At 33.4% G+C, this 17,817-nt stretch overlaps 1 protein-coding gene across 1 annotated transcript in view; it reads left to right on the top strand.

Moving 5' to 3' along the window:
- CSMD3 (CUB and Sushi multiple domains 3) overlaps positions 1-17,817 on the top strand; it is a 1,590,968-nt gene that overhangs the window by 245,631 nt on the left and 1,327,520 nt on the right. Inside the window, exon 3 of the mRNA XM_044684131.1 lies at positions 12,439-12,551. Coding sequence (XP_044540066.1) covers positions 12,439-12,551 — 113 coding nt within the window. The remainder of the gene's footprint in view (positions 1-12,438; positions 12,552-17,817) is intronic.

The following is a 17,817-nucleotide window of genomic DNA, read 5'->3' as shown; positions in this document are numbered from 1 at the left end:
TATATATATATATATATATATATATATATATATATATATATTGATTTAAAAAGAGATAGTTTTATTACCTCTGACTATTCTTCTATTACATGTTATCTTGAAGGAATAGTTAGATCTGATTAGAGTTTTTCCAGGATATATGATGATTCAACATATTTGTATGTAGTAGAGATGAAAACAATAGTTTTAGAAAAAAGTAAAGATTAGGGAGAGAGAAGATGATCATGAAATCAATCTATTCAAGAAGATGAGAAGTTGAGATGAGGGATACACATAAGTAACTCTTTGCCTTATGAAGAAAAAAGTCACCTCTTTCTCAAAGACTAGTAAAGAGGAATAAATGAAACATAATACTATGAATTTTGGTAGGGTATAGAAGAAAAGTAAGAACAGAAAGCAAATGTTCTATATTTTTTTCTCAGCCAAGTATGATTCATCTAAAAATGATAGAAGATAGAATGAAGTAGGAGTTGCAAGAAAAGAGAATAATTATTGGAGGGAGTAGAAAGGGAATTTATTATGAGCAAGTACAAATTATTAACTTGGTGGGGTCATAGTCAAATTGAGATTAGATAATATAAATTTATATTGAGCCCAGATAATTCAGTTGCATGATTATGAATTCCTTTAATTGGCAGCATATGAATACAACTATAAAAGAGAGATGGTGGGAATTAACTAGCAATAGAGCTTGACAAATAAGAAGAGAGAGGAGTAATATATTCAATTCTTGAATATAAAGCAAAGGTGAACTATTTAACATAGGGTTGAGATTGGGAAGGAATAAAATTAGAATTTTAGTGACCATTGGTGTGGTAGATTAAGGAGATTGGTTGTCTTGGTGAGGAAGAGGTCCAAATTTAGGTGGGATAAGGTGTGGAGTGAAAGGGAAAATCAATAGAAAGTTATAACCTCATCTTCATAAAGGATAATGGATTTTGGAGTTGTCGGTCATTAAAATGGATCATTTATATCATTTATGGGATGGTAGGGTAGATCACAAGGGTGACTATTCCTATATGTAGCTGAAATTAAGGATGAGGGGAAGAAGAAGGGAATAAGCATTTACTAAGCACCTACTGGGTCAGGCACTGTGCAAAGTGCTTACATATATTATCTAATTTAATTCTCACAACAACCCTATAATACTATTACTATTCCCAATTTATAGCTAAGAAAACTGAGGTAGATGAAAGTTAAATGACTTGTCTATGTTCACAAAGGTAGTTAATATCTAAATTCCTTATTCCAGTTTCAGCACTCACTCCCCTATACCATTTTGCTGCCCCATAAGCATTAAGGGAATTAAGAGGTTAGAATTCTCCTAATATAAGAATGACGGATTCCAGATGAATAGAAAAATATCAAGGCAAATACAAAATTCCTTGGAAAAATTATATAAAACTTCCTGGGATCTATAGATAACTATTAATATGATCTAGATTGAGTAATAAATTTGAATGGCATGATCCTCAAAGGTGTTAAGGTTTCTGAGTAATGGTGACAAAAAGAGAGTCATGAGGTGGCTAATAGGAAGAGATGAGAGAAAAATATAGATAGTGCTGGATATAATCTAGAATGGAGGGTGGAGAGTTCTGTAAGAGTAGATGGAAAGAACCAGGGAGGAAAAGATCTTAAATAAAAGAGAAATGTATTAGTTATGGAGCATGCATTCCATAGGAGACAATAGAAGAGCAGAACTGGAGTGGAATATAAACAGGGACTTGAGGATAATGGGAGTGAGAAAATGGAAAGTAGTAGAAGTGACAGCAAAGAGGTAGCTAATACCTAGGGAAGGAATGATTCATTATCCCTAAAACTGGGAAAGAAAGAGGTGGAGCAAGTTTGTTAATCAAAGTGGTTGAGCTCAGTAGTCTCTAAAATTACAAGAAATAATTCTGTAAAGGCTTTACCCTCCCTTGGTGGTCTAGTCAGGGAATAGTAAATTACCCTAGGACAGTGATGGCAAACCTTTTGGAGATGGAGTGCTAGATCCCACCATCACCCCAGCCTCCAGACTTAGTGCTGTGCACACACACACACACACACACACACACACATATACACACACAACCCAGAGACTTAGTGTCATACCTCTCCCCCCACCAAGTGCCCTATGCACCCTCCCCACTCCTATTTACCCCACAAAGGGAAGGGAGGAAGCGCTCCCACTTGACTATTGGACAAAGGTGTGCATGAATTGAGGAATGTCCTCAGCCAGTGTAGAGAGTGGGAGGGGAATGGCCCTAATGCTCCTCTCCCCTCCAGCTCTGCTGCCTGTGAGTTGCCCACCTCACCCCCTGTGCATTCCCATTGGGCTGCTGGGAAGAGGGGTGGAGGTTGTGAAAAAAAATGTCATCAGGCATAGTGGAAAGGGGGAGGGAAGCAGCCTTGCCAGAGTCCTTCTACCTTTCTAGGAATAAACTCTGGCGGTGGGAGGTGGGAAGAAAGGGTTGCCAAGTGCCCACAGAGAGTTCTGCATACCATCTTTGGCACCCATGCCATAGGTTCACCATCTCTGCCCTAGGAGACACTATCAAAGATTTGCAACTGAAAGTGTGGAAAATGGTATTTAAATTAGTCAAAGAAATTTCCTCTGGCCAACTCAAACATACAAAACATGGCACTAGGAAGCTAAATTCTCTGAAAAGTGAACATACAGTCAAGCTTCAGTTCATTTCTATTTCTCTGACTGAAATTCTCTACCTCAGTTAAATTTCTCCCTATGCTTTAGAGCTTGATTCAAATAGCACAGTTTCAGGAAGCCTTTCCTTTTGTGATACTAATATACTTATCTTATAATTATACATCATTGCTGAGTTAATTCACTATCTATCAGACTGTAAAACTCTTTGAGGGGAAGGAAGGACTCTTCTATAAACATCCCTGCAACATTTGCATGTAATATACACTTAGTGAAAAGTTTTTTTTAACATATTAGTTGAAAACCTAAGTTCATCTAAGTTTAAGTTAAGCTTTCCCAGAATTATTTGAATGAAATTACTTTGTCAGGCTTTCAAAAAGCCATTTTACTCCTCAACTTATAGTAAAACCCTCTTATAAAGAATGCTGTCCTTAGGTTGTTAGAAAAATCAGCTTATCCTATGCAAATATGGCACTAGGAGTGGTAGAACAATATTTAGAATTCATCATTATTTCGAAATAGATCTGGCAGAATTTTACCTTGGAATTGTGGACAGAGCATTTGCTAAGCAAGCTTGACTATGAAATGTTTATCTTACTTAACCTAGTTTTTCAAACACATCAACATTTATTTGCTTATCATATAAATGTTCTCATGCCAACATAAAATAGGCTTATAAAATAAGTTTATCGGCAAACTCGGCTATATCAGTACAGAGACATTGACTTAATTTTTGTCAATTAAAAACAATATTTCTGTCTTCCTTCCACTAGTCACTCCCCAATAACAGTAACAAGATATTCACAAAGTTATTAATATTTCTATGTTTGAACCTCTCTGGAATATAATGTTCCTGCTCACCATGTTGCAATTGCTTTGTGAAGCCTTGGTGTTTTATTACCTTAAGAAGTAGACATTTAACCTAGTTAGACTAAGTACTATATTTAGAAATCTATAAAGCTTTGTGTACCAAAAAACATGTATGTAGGTTTGGCATCCCTTTCATATTTATATTCCCAATCCAGTAGCCAATCAAGTAAAACCCTAGAATGTAAGCAAAAAGAACAAAAAAAGAATCAAATGAGTTTTATATGAAAATTGATTTTATTGAAGATGAAACTGAATATGTGTTTTTAAAAGAAAACAAATAGAGCTAAAACTAGCCTTCCCAAATGCTATTGAGCTCTTCTGTAGACTTTTGTCCACGTTATATTATTACAGTGCAATGTAGATATCTTTCTTGGGAAATATTCCCAAATTTTTTTTACCTTTCTCAAAATATTCTAAATAACTGAGGGCTCATTGCATAAATTTAAAACACCATCCACAGAGTTTAAAAACATTCTCATTCTTGTTGATCCTTAAATCTGCCTGCATAAGTTAAATTTTACAGTATAAACATTTAATGATCAGAAAATCATCTGTTAAAGCATGATAACATTGAATATTGTCGGACAGAAAGATGCATTTATGATTGCTATTAGAGTAAAATGACTTTAATTTCTAAACATGATAGCAATTAGTCATTTTAAGAATTACATTTGTTTTCTTAAGTATTTCTGTTACCTTCTATATTTAGGTTTTTCTTAAATCATCTACTCCTTCTGTCATTTATTTCTCCAATATTAAGAATGATTAGGGGGCAGCTGGGTAGTTCAGTGGATTGAGAGTCAGGTCTAGAGATGGGAGGTCTTAGGTTCAAATCCAGCCTCAGACACTTCCCAGCTGTGTGACCCTGGACAAGTCACTTGACCCCCATTTCCTACCCTTATCACTCTTCTACCTATGAGCCAATACACAGAAGTTAAGGGTTAAAAAAAAAGAATTATAGTGAATCCAAATACCCTTTTCAGAATTTCTTTATCTAAATAATTATGTTACCAGTTTTATATAAGTACCTACTCAGGCACTGTGAAAAACATTTTACAAATATGATTTCATTTGATTCTCAAAGCTCCATTATATAATCGAGGGAAAAGAGGGAAATAGCAATTAAGTGACTTATCTAGGGTCACACAACTATTAAATTTCTGAGATTGGATGTGTATTCTTCCTACTCTAGTACTCTACTGTATCAAATGGGTTTTCACACTTTATAGAAAAAAAAACATTTTTCTGTATACTTTTGACCTTATATATGTCTTTTATAGGAAAGGCTCCCTTTATCAATGAAAAAAATGAACCTCCCAAAAGATTTTATAAATAATCTGTGACATCATAAATGTCCGTCCTTCTCCCACCACCCTATATTCTCAGTGATTTTATCAGTGAATTCTAATCATATACTTTAAAATAACTGGTACCTTATCTAAAATAGCTTTGGACTTGGCTATGCAAGAGTTAGTTTAGGGGAGACATTGTCTTTAAAAGAACTTTTTTTTGCACTAGAAAAAAACAGACACTAGATGTTAAAATGTACACCATAAATTTTTGCTTCTTTTACTTTCTGTAAGTTCACTGTTAGATAGTAAGTGCACTTGAGTTAAGAGCTGGCAGTGTAATCATGTTGTTGGCTCCTTTACAACAATATTTTCTGTTGTCAACAGTTTATGGAGATGCATTTTGGCATGACAGAACAGAACTATTTCCATCAGTTTAAGTTAGAACTTTAAAAGAGATTGTTCTAATTTAATTCTGCGGCTGGAAGAACATCTATCTTCATAACTTTGACTTCCTCTTTCTTAGACAAATGCTTATTTGGTTTGCAGTTAAAGGTTGATTGTCACATCTTTCACAAAAGAAACCTTTATGTCTTTTAGGATATTACCAATTTAAATCTCCTTCTTCAAGATTATAGTAGCAAATCAAAGTTTCTTTGCCTGGTAGGCCAATTGTCATTTATTTGTACTTCTTTAAAATTCTGCAGAAGAAATTGTTGAAATGGCTAATCAAGAAACATGTTTTGATTTTCTAAAAGATCAAAACATACTATATATAATTCTGACCACATCACTTTTCTGCTCAAGAAGCTTCAGTTGTTCCCTATCGCGACTAGAATAAAATACATTCTCGTTTATTTGATTGTTAGATCTTGAATAGTCTTGCCCTAGCTAACCTTTCCAACTAAAACCTGTATTTTATTCCCACCTTTTTTTCCAGACTTCCCAACTCTTAATCCACATGCCTGTAAAACTCTTCCCTCCTCACTTCACCTCTTAAAATAACAACCTTCCATTAAGTCTTAGCTTAGGTTTCACGTCCTATAGGAAACCTTTCCCAATCTCCCTAATTAATGCCTTCCCAACACTTTGATTGAAATTATATTGATTTTTTAACTTAATATGTTTATAAACAATTTATGTATATGTTTATTAAACATGCATATGTATTAATATTTCTCAGTTGAACATATATCCCTTGAAAACAGGATGTTTTAAATTTGTAACTTGTGTGTTTTTACACATAGTAGGCATTTAATAAATACCTGTTTCATTTAATTTAATTAAATGAGATGACATGATACAATATAAAGCAATTCAATCCAATCCAATATAATCCAAAATAATCCAAACCAACCCAACCCAACCCTTGTGTGTTTTTGACCAAAGTCATGCAGGTGATTCCAGCAAGGTTATACTTCACATTTTGCAAGTTAGGCTTCAGCAACGAACCAAGAATAGTGCAGGTTGATTTTCAAAAAGTAAAGGAACTAGAAATCAAATTGTCAATATTCATGGGACTATGGAGAAAACAAAAGAGTTGCAGGAAAAAATCTACTTCTGTTCCATTATTTGGACTAAACTCTATGACTACTACAAAATGTGTCAAGTCTTCAAAAATATAGGTGTATTAGATCATCCTGTCTCATGAGGAACCTGTTTATGGGTCAAGAAACAACAATTAGAAACCAAACATGGAACAGCTGATTGACTTAAGACTGGAAAAGGAATACTGTCACCTTATTTATTTAAGTTATATGCAGAGTACATCAACCAAAATATTAGGCTGAATGAATCAAAATCCTGAATTAAAGTGGCTGGGAAAATTACAACTCAGATGTAGATTTGTGGATGTTATACTGATGGCAGAAAATGAAGAATAATTAAGAAGCCTCTTAATGAGGGTGGAAGAAAATATAGAAGCTGGTTTGAAGATTAACATCAGAAAACTAAGATTTTGGCAACTGGTCCCATCACTTCTTAGCAAACAGAGGGAAAAGAAAAGGAAGAAATTTTAGATTTGGGCTTAAAGATTACCACTGCATATGGCAGCTTCAGCCATGGAATTAAAAAAAAATATTTGCCCCTTGAAATAGAAGTTATTGCCAATCTGGACAGCATACTAAAAAGCAGAGACATTACCTTGCATACAAGGCCATATTGTCAAAGCTTTGGTTTTTCCAGTTGCAGTGAGATTTGGCCAATAAGGAAGGCTTTTCATCACAAAATTAACACCTTCAAATTGTGATATTGCCAATTACTTTTGAGAGTTCCTTGGACAGCAAGGAGATCAAATCGGTCAATACTTAGAGAAATTAATTCAAATTATTTATTGGAAAATCAAATACTGAAGCTGAAGCTTGAATATTTTGTCCACAGAATGAGAAGACAGGACTCATTGGAAAAGACCCTGAAGTTGGGAAAGATTGAAGGCAGAAGGAAAAGGGGATGGTAGAGGATGAAATGGATTGATAGTGTTGTGGAAACAACAAATATGTGCTTGGACAAACTTCTATAGAGAGTGAAGATTAGAAGTTTTTGGCATGCTACAATAGCCCATGGGGTCACAAAAAGTTGATTATGACTTAATAACTGAACAACTTTCACCACTGCTCAATACATCAGACAACACTCCCAAGATCATAAATTTTAGAACCATATACTCATTTGCATTGATAAAGAAAATTTTCATTATATTAATGAAATAATAGATAGATAGGTAGATATGAAAAAATTTATATAAAATACTATATGACAGAATATTAGAGCACTACAGCACTGTTGAATCATTTGTGGCTGATTCAAAAGACAATTAAAAATTCATCAATAGGCTATAGCAAGAGGATCAGAAATTGAGACCTATCTTGGACATGCTGGATTTAATATGTTTATGGATATTCAAGTAGAGATGATGATGTAAGATGTAAAATATGTAAAATCATATTTCCTGAAGTGAATTAATGAAATTATTTTAAAGGTATTAAGCATACAAATGAAGATTTTATTTGATATTAACTTTATTATTATGAGTCATTATACTTCCATCAGGATGCTATTAAGATCACTAGCCTCATGACTTTCATTTGAATTCAATATCATTTAATGTTATTCAGTGTCTTTTCTCATTTCAAGCAAAGAATAAAGTATTTGTTTCCTTCTAATACTTTTAACAATAATAATTTTAGGACTAAAAGCACTATCACTAGCTCTGAACGTTCATCACCTTGAACAGCAGCTAAGATTGACTCAATCCTTTTTTTCCTCATTCTCTTTAGCCAATAGTTGTTTTGCAGAAAATTACATTGTCTACTTTAATTTCTCTTGCTTTTGTTGATGCATTTATGGCAAATTAATTTCATCTTATTCTAATGAAGAGGGTTATGTTTTCTATTTGGAAGAAAAAATGGGTACTTTGAGGACTTAGCAAGCATAAATAAATACCATCTCCTGGGATTTCATTTAAAAAACACTTCAAAACTATAAGACTTTAAAATTAAATGGTGTCAATATATTCCATTAACTCAAGAAGCAGCTGTTATTTGTGAGGTACAATACTGTATTTGGGAAATAAAGAAACAAAAATATACCATTCTTAGTCCCCAAATGGGTTCATAACATATCAGAGAGTGCTGATTTGGGGATATAACATATCTTCATGTAGGGAGGCTCAAGGTCTGGGAGATTTGTTGTTAGATAAATGTAAGTATTAAAAATAGGACCCATATATTTCTTCAGACACACAAGTTCATTAGATATTTCCAATCTACTCGTTGATAGTGTTTGTACTTTAGGAAAAGTTTATCCTAGACTTGTAGATGAGGTATGTCATTATCCTGAGTTAATTTTGTCTAGCTCACTAGTAAGAGTCATAGCTTCAATACACTGAACCTATACACACACACATCATTGAAGAATGCAAACTCTTGAATAGATGCAAACTTGACTATCTTTCCTGGGACACCATATATGAAAAGGGAGGTTTCCTTATACTACAAATAATGAAAGAAAATGAAAGGAAATGGAGTATAAGAGGCAGACAAGACTTACAACTGGGAGGAAGTAAAGTTGGGAAAGTTTCCATGAGGCAATGATTCTAGAACTAAACCTTGAACAAAGGCCAAGATTATGAAAAGTAAAAGTGAGAAGGGAATACGGGGAAAACTTATTCAAGAGGTAGGAAGCTGAATGTTGAATCTTGGGCACAGGGATTATTAGTTCATTTGGGCTGCAACGTCAAGTAAATAAATGAGAGTAATTCAAATAAAACTAAAAAGACATGGCACTAAATTGTGAAGGGGTGATCAGTGCCAGAGTAAATAATAAGTAAGACAGGCAACATATTATAGTGTATAGCACACTAGACATTTAGTTGGTACATAATTGAGTCTTAATAATGCCTTAGATACTAATTATCTGTATAACCCTAGGAGAAGCTTTTATCCTTCTGGGCCCCATTTACTTCATCTGTAAAATGAGAATTGGGAAATAGATTATTTCTAATATCTGTATCAGGAATGTCTATGATCCTAGTTTGTATTTTATTCTCAAAGTAAAAGAGATTCACTAATTTTTTTAAATCAGTTTTTGTTTCTATTCAGCATAAGATCTACTTTCTTAATCTCCTAATCACCCATTAACTCATCCTAATTGAGGCAGGAGGGGAAACCTGTTGCAAACAATTAGCCAAACAAAGCAAATTTTCACATACCCAAGAAAATCTTTTTCATTTGGAAAATCTTCACTTCTCTATCAGGAGGTGGGTGGCATGTTCATCATTAGTCCTTTAAAATTGTTTTGTTTTGTTTTTTGCTTTGAATTTAATTAACTAGTTAAGAATATTTTTCCATGATTCATGTTCTTTCCTTCCCCTTCTCCCTCCCCCGTCCCATAGCCAATGAGCAATTACACTGGATTTTATGTGTATCATTAATCAAGACCTATTTCCATATTATTAATATTTGCAATAGAGTGATCATTTAGAGTCTACATCCTCAATCATATCTCCATCAAACCATGTGATGAAGCAAATGTTTTTCTTATGGGTTTCTGCTCCCACAGTTCTTTCTCTGACTGTGGATAGCATTCTTTCTCATAGATACCTCAGAATTGTCCTGGATCATTGCATTGATGCTAGTAGAGAAGTCCATTACATTCAATTGTACCACTGGGAATCATCTCTGTGTATAACGTTCTCCTGGTTCTGTTCCTTTTGCTCTGCATCAGTTGTTTGATAATTATGTTGATAGAATTCCTAATTCTTTCCAAGTGGTTTGTCATCATAATTTTTTTATTATTTAACTTGTTTTCCTGGTTCTATTTACTTCATTGTGCCCCAACAATTCATACAAGTCTTCAAAGACTTTTCCCAAATCATTTCCTTTATTTCTAAGTCCCTGAACATTTCTAAGCATGATAATAAAATAACATTGGGAACTCTGCTTTATCTTAGTAGACAATATACACGTATTGTAGAAGCCAAAAATAATTATCATCTACAGGCCAACTTGAATGGGTCTTTTAGACCCATTATAGAAACAAGTTATTTCTCTTGATTATAATATCTTCCTATTCACCTTTGCTTCTTAGACTTCAACAAAACCTAGTTCATACATTTCTTATGGATATTTTGTTATATCCCTCTAGTTATTAAGGCTTTTGCTTTATTCCTCAAATGATCACATATATTAATATTTATTTATATAATTTATTCTTCTTATAGACATATAAACTCTTTGATGATAAAGATTTTTTTTTAAATTTGTGATTTGTTGTTTTGATTTTGCCCTTGTATTGTCAACATCTGGTGAAGCACCTTGCACATACTATGAACGTAGTAAATGCTTTGTTATATAGAAATGTTTTCACTGGATTGGAATGGGTTGGAAAATGAGCCTCGGTGAACATAACTAGGTTTGTCCTCAGACAGAAAACAGAAAATATGAGGAAAGTATGAGAGGGATCACTTGGGGTGGTAGGAAGGGGGACATCCTTACTAAGGACATCAATGAGCCAGAGAGCTAGGGTCCTTTTCCATTCTGCTCATCATTTTATAGTTGCTCTCCAACTTCTCAATAAATGTCAGTTGTGTACTCTAATGTACAGAACTGAACACAGTATCCCAGGTATTATCTGATGATGACAGAGTTCAGCAGTATTGTTACTTGCATATCCTTGGGAGCTAAGCCTCTGTTAATGTGCCCTACGATCACATTATCTTTTTGGCTGACCAAGATATTCCAAGGTTGCCATGTACTAGGAGGGAAAAAAAATTACTAACTTTTCAGACCACTAGGATACTATTTAGTGCACTGTACCAGTAATGCATAAAATAAATTATCCTATCATCTCAGGGTTAATGAGTGTCCTAAAAGTGCCAGTCTTATACCCAGGATGAAACTTAATGATAGTCTGGCTCAATGAATGCTAAGTATGTCCTCAGTGCTATAATAGATATTGTCCCTATAATGCTGACTTGCACAATCGTGCCCTTTTAAAATCTATGCAAGTTCATGATTCTGAGAACTGTAGACTTAAATAGTATTAAAAGAATGACATTGAACTTTTTAATAACAATGGAAATTTTGCTAAAATGAGCTTTAAGTCATATAATGTTTATATATGTAAACTATCAAAGTAGAATTAAATTTTTATCAGATGTTTGTTTTTTGTTTTTATTCTAGTACTGACTATATATATATGCATATATATGTATATATATATATTTTTGTATAAGTATTAGCCAAAGGAATACCCAACTTTTTTTCTATTTTAATAGCAATACCTATTTCTTTCACATCCACACAAACAAGCAAACACAATTAAATCTGCCATTTTCCTCCTCATGCATTTTAACTTTTGTTAATGAATACTATCCTATACTTATTTTACTCATCATCAAATTGCCTGTGGGTAAACTCCTTGAGGACAGAGACAATCTTTTATATTTGCTCTTGTATCACTGAAATAGAACAGGTGCTTAATGGTTTAAAGTGAATTAAATTTTGACTACCAAGTTCAAGACAAGTTTATAAAATGAAAAAAATCAAAACACTTTAATATGAAGAAATTAAATTTCCTATCCAAAATTATCTTGTTATAGTGAAATAATCCCACCAATTCAATGAGAAATTCATAGTTTCTATTGAGATACTAATCAGGTAGTGAATGGCTTGATTAAATTTAATAATCAATTATGTCTGGCTTGCCTAAAATATTATAATAACCTATAAAATAGTCTCCTCATTTCCACTTTCCTTCTCTGTTCTCCCTTATAATCTATCATATATTTTATCATTTGAACATCTCTACAACTCTGTGAGGTGGATCCTATTCATATTATCCTCACGAAGAAAATGACACTAAAACAGTTAAAATATTCTCTGGAAATGTGGAAGGCTTTGGCAGATCTTGATAAGGATAGTAAGAGTGTCATACATAGCCCATGATACAATCAACCTTTTTCAAATTCCCATGATACATGCCGTATCGTTGTCTTTCCAGAGCAAGGAGCCCTGTCTTCAGGTCACAGAAAGGCAAACACCTGAGGACCTCAAGACCATATTAGCCACACCACTTAACAGATTTGGATTTATATTTATAAAGTATTTAACCATAGATTTCAATTTCTGTTCTTAGGCTAACAGGATTCCACCTGCCTCCACCTGTGACAAGTACCAAGTCTGTCTTCTCACTACGTTTGACCAGTGATTTTGCAGTGAGTGCTCATGGGTTTAAAGTATACTATGAAGGTAAATAATGATCCTCACTTTACACAGTTATTTGAAAGTTGGACCTTGTATTTAAAGGAAATAAAAGCTTCAGAAAACATTTTAAGAAAACTAATTTTGTAACAGCATAAAGGTTATGGAGTTCATTTGTTCTTTTACTTTGAATATATATTGGATATACATTGTTATTTGCATACTTTTTCTCCAAGGAGAATGTGAAGTCCTCCAAGGCAAATATTATATTTTGGCCTTTATTTCTAGCACATTGCCTGGCACAAAGTAAGTGATTGATATACGTGATTTGACTGACAGAATGTTTTGTAGGCAAAGGTCCCAAATCATATAATATCTCACATAGTAGTATCTTTTATTACCTGAAAATGTCATTTTGGAAAAAAATTAGAAAAATGCTTCTCAGTGTAATTAGTCTTATATAATGTTTTATATGGATAATCCTGATCATGAGCAATTTCTTTCTTGGAAGTGCACTAAATGGAGTCACCACTAAAAAAAAATATGTCCTTTGTCCTGCTAAGAAGAATAAAGAGTTCCCAATTCTTTCTTATCCTAGTTACCTATCCAACAAAAATGAAAGTAATGTCAAATAAATTTTAAAGTATACTACACTTATATCTGTAAAAATAAAGATAAATTTGCCAGGAGTCGCTCAGAGAAATAGGGTCTTTAATAGGGTCTTTTATCAGGATCCCATCAAGGTCAATACAGCTGGCAAAGCCCTGTACTGATTCTTATGCCCTGAAAAATCAGGCCATAGAATGGATGGCTTATCCAAAATCTGACCCCTCTCTGTGACTCCCTTCTGATCAACACTTTTTATTATTGAAAGCATTATAATCTAGTTTTTTAGGAGAGTCTCAAGTACTATAGAAAGCCCCTAAGTACTCTATAGTAAACCAGCATTTAATGAGTTAACAGCCCTTTTCCCTCAGCCGAGAATAGCAGAAAATAGCAGAAGCTGCTTGTATCTTTTTCTCTCTGCTTCAGATGTCCCAAGGATACTGCATGGCAGCTCCAAATAAATTCCATTCTCAATTTAGTACCTTCCCACACTGAGCTGTACCCCACAATCTTAAAAGCTCATTCTTTAACATATCTTTTGAAGTATGGAAGCTTTTACTTAAATAAAACTTAGATAAAGTAAGACTCATTCTTTAACCTTGAGCACTATCTTGTCCGGGTATAATCTACATGAGAAAAAATTTGTATGCTATATAACAACTGTGATGTAATTCTTATAACCTTGAGTATTTCTATTCAACTTTTGATTTCAAATGTACTTTGTAGAAAAAACTGTTCTTGGAAAAATGTATAAAATAAAAGCTCAGTGGCTGTTGGAGCAGTCATGAGCTAACGTGTTAGCTTGGCAGTTCTCAATTTCTCTTATTCTTATCAACCAACACCATAAGGGCCACTTGAATCTCTGTTAATTTAGAGCTGGCTCTCTACATTAAATTTCACAAAGAAAATCATTCTTCACTATGTTTACATTCTTATACAGTTGTTAAATTTAAAAAAATTTATAAGCTTTAACAGTCAAATAAATTATCCTTATGGCACCTTAACATGTTTTACATATATTCTTGGAGTACATATACCATAGACTGAGGACCCCTGAATTATAGTATTTAAGACATTTTCTTTTTTATCATCTTATTAGTTATGTACCCATATTTTAACTCTAAGTTGATTTCTGCAGTACTTACATATCTTCTGCTTTCTTGTGTGCATAGACTATTTTGAGTTTTCCATTTTGAATTTCTGTCAGATACTATGTTTATTTTTAACTTAAGTATGGTAAAATAAGTTATATATTATATCAGAAGTAAATTATTTCTGTCCAGAGAAATAGCCATGACAACTTTGTGCATTTTGTATATTGTGAAGTTTGCTTATTCTCCCAGTAAATGCTTTGGGTGCCCTTTCCTAGAAATGTTACACCATGATAGATAAAATATGAGTTTGTTTCATTCCTGCTTCTTACAGTTACATTTCTTATGGCATTATGTAACTTCCATTTTGGAGTGAAATATTCACCTCATGAAAAGGACATTTACCTCAAAGAAGTTAACATTTATATCTAAGGTGATGAATATTTAATATCATTATCAATGTTGACCTAATATTATGCTTCATATTTTAAAATGGAACATGAATAACTCTAAAATAGGCAGTTCTGACCTTATGTCTGGGCAGAGTAGACAGTTTTGTACCTGGCATGACAGATACCTGGAAAAGTCCTCTTTCTGTTAAATCTCTCCTCCTAGGCCTACAATAGTCTAAAATATCCACAATATTTTTTCCTTTGGGATGAATTTTCTATTATAAAGCAAGGAGATATTTTCAGGTATTAGGACTTTGTTATGTTACTTACTTAACAAAGTCCTGAGGGAATAATACCTATCACTGGTAAGTTTTAATTGAAAAATTGAGAAAGGTCTTAGAACATTGGCAGCCTGGATAATATACTGAAATGAGGGTCCTGTTATATTAGAGGACAACTTAAGAGCAATGGTTACTAGGAAAGAAAAGTCACTAAAAGGAATAATGGAAAGGTTGGGGAGAGAAACAAAGATTTAAATAATTATTTTAATAGCATAATTGAAGAATACATTGTGGGTCTTACTATGAAAAGGGCAAACATGTTTATTCATTTATTGATTTTATCTATCTATCTATAGCAATCTGTCTATTGATCTATCTATCTGTCTATCTTTCTTTCTTTCTTTCTATCATTTTGCTATCTAGCTAACTCTCTTTTTATTGAGTTTGAGTCTCCTTAACTCACCCAGACTTCTATTACAGCATCTTCTCCGCTAAAAGTTCTGATCTCACTAATGATCAACACTAAAACTTTGGTTTGCTATATTTCTGACAGACTAGTTTGCCAGAATTAAGGCAACTTGGTGGCACTCCATGCCAAGGGCTCACTGTATTAGAACCAGATATACTAATGGCATTTCATCTGCTTTAACCTTACCATGGCTCAGAACTCCTGAGCTCAAGAAATAAACTAGTTTCACCCTTTACTCCAGATGATTATAAGTGTTCCCTACCTCTCAAGGCCTATTCTTTTTTTTTATTCTTTATCACATTTGGCAGTTGGCCATCCCAAACTCCTCAAATCCCTCCATTTTCCTCAAGCCTTCAATATTCTCCCTTCCCATTTAGTGTCAAAAGATCTCTTTATTTAATACTATTCTTCTAGTCCAAACCCTTCATTTTGCAAAGAAGAAAAATTTCCCTAAGAGGACAAATAACTCATCCAAAGTCAAAAGCAATATGTAATAGATTTGCATCCAAGTCCTTGGATTACAAATTCATTGTTATTTCTACTTTAACAGATGGCCTCACCTCTTATAGTAATAAAAACTCAAGGTCATTCATCATGAGCTCATTCAGTTTTCTTTCTCTCCATCCCAATATTTTTCTTTTCTCCTCTGACTCCTCTTTTACTTAGGAAACAGAACTTTTCTTCCTTGCAACAATCAAGTTTGACCCCATCTAGGATTGTGCAATTTGCTCCTCTCAGCTCTGCATTTTCAGCCTTTTGCTCTCCACTGGATCCTATCTTCAAAATGTAAATATGATGAGGTTGTCCTTTTTCTTAAACTAAACAAAAATACTCATCTTTGCTAATCTTAAAGTGATTACCATGATTTTTTCATTCATAACTCAACTTCTTGAAAGAATAGCACATTTATTGACTCCATTCATTCACTCCTTAACCTTAATCGGACTTCCTTTTCAATTACGTTACTTAAATCATACATTAATGGTCACCAGTGACACGTACCCTCCAGTCAATAGAACTGTGACTTTTTCTTAATATTTACTATTTTCCACCTCTCTATATTGTATGATAATATTGACCACAGTCCTGTTCCTTGGCTGCAACATTTAAAATCCTTGCTTGACATAGACCTCTCTGATTATTCTCTCCATTAACTAATGTGTTCTTCCTTCTCCTCCTTCTACTAAAATATAAATTTCCTGCAGCTTCCTTGTCCTCAGATTTCTTCCCTTTTTCTTTATACTTTCCCCAAAGCATCCAGATGCCATAGTATATAAAACATGGTGTTAGGAAAGCTGAGTTAAATATGGTCTCATATACTAAATGTGTGACCTTGAGCAAATCACCTAAGTTCTATTTGCTTCAGCTTTCTCATCTGTAAAATGAAGATAATATCAGCACCTACCTCCAAAAATGTTATAAGAATGAAATTTTTGTAAAGTGTTAGTTTCTTGTTATTATTACTATTATTATTATTGCTACCCTTCAGTGATTACAACCACTATTCAAATTTAACCATAACCTTAATTCAGATGATTCTCAAATCTAAATCTCTAGCTCCAACTGCTTTCTTAAATTCCAGGTCCATATCTCCAAATACTTGTTGTTTATTTCTATCTGGATAGCCTAATGATTCCTTAATTATTAAATTTCCCAAAATTAATTCATTAATTTTCACCAAAAAAGTTCTTTCTTCCATATTGCTTTGGTTTGTATCCCTATTCTCCTACTTACAGTACTTCTAATTATTGGATACTTGTTTGACTTATTTCTCAGTACTTATAACTGCAAAATTATTAAGTCTATTCAATTCTGCCTTAATGTCTCTTATCCAGATCATTGTTTATTTCTGCTGCCATTATCCTACTTTGGACTTCCCTCCCACTTAGATATTCTCTTAAACTAGTTTCTTTTCTTCTAATCCATCCCAAACACAGCATCCAGATAAACTTTCATAATATGCAAATCTAAATATACATAGATCCTATGTGATATTCACCTGTTTGAAAACTGATTGTCTTTTCTTTGAGTACTATCATATTAATCTAGTAATTTCATTCAAATATTTATGGTTTCTACCAGAAGCAAAGCACTATGCTACATGCTATTGGGAACAAAAAGGTAAAAAACAACAAAGTCCCTGATCTCTCAAGGTGCTTACATTTTAATTCTAGGATGTAGCACATAGCAAAAAGAATAAGTACCCTAAAAGATTTGAGTTGATAGAGGAAATAAAGATTTAGATGAAACATTCTAGAAAAATAAAAGGAAGCTTGGTTGATCAGAAGAAACTTCAAAAGGAGTTGACATTTGATCTAGACATTGAAGAGAGGGAAGGATATCAGCCCTTGAACATAACATTGGACAAAGATGGGGTTGGACCTATCCTTCTAAACTACTATACTCTAGGTATCTTCACAGGCCCTGTGTTCCAAACAAACTGAACTGTTTGACCTTCCTTTAAATAGCATTCCA

Source organism: Gracilinanus agilis, chromosome 1 (assembly GCF_016433145.1).
Source record: "Gracilinanus agilis isolate LMUSP501 chromosome 1, AgileGrace, whole genome shotgun sequence".
Taxonomy (NCBI): domain Eukaryota; kingdom Metazoa; phylum Chordata; class Mammalia; order Didelphimorphia; family Didelphidae; genus Gracilinanus; species Gracilinanus agilis.
This window is presented reverse-complemented; position numbering and strand designations above follow the sequence as displayed.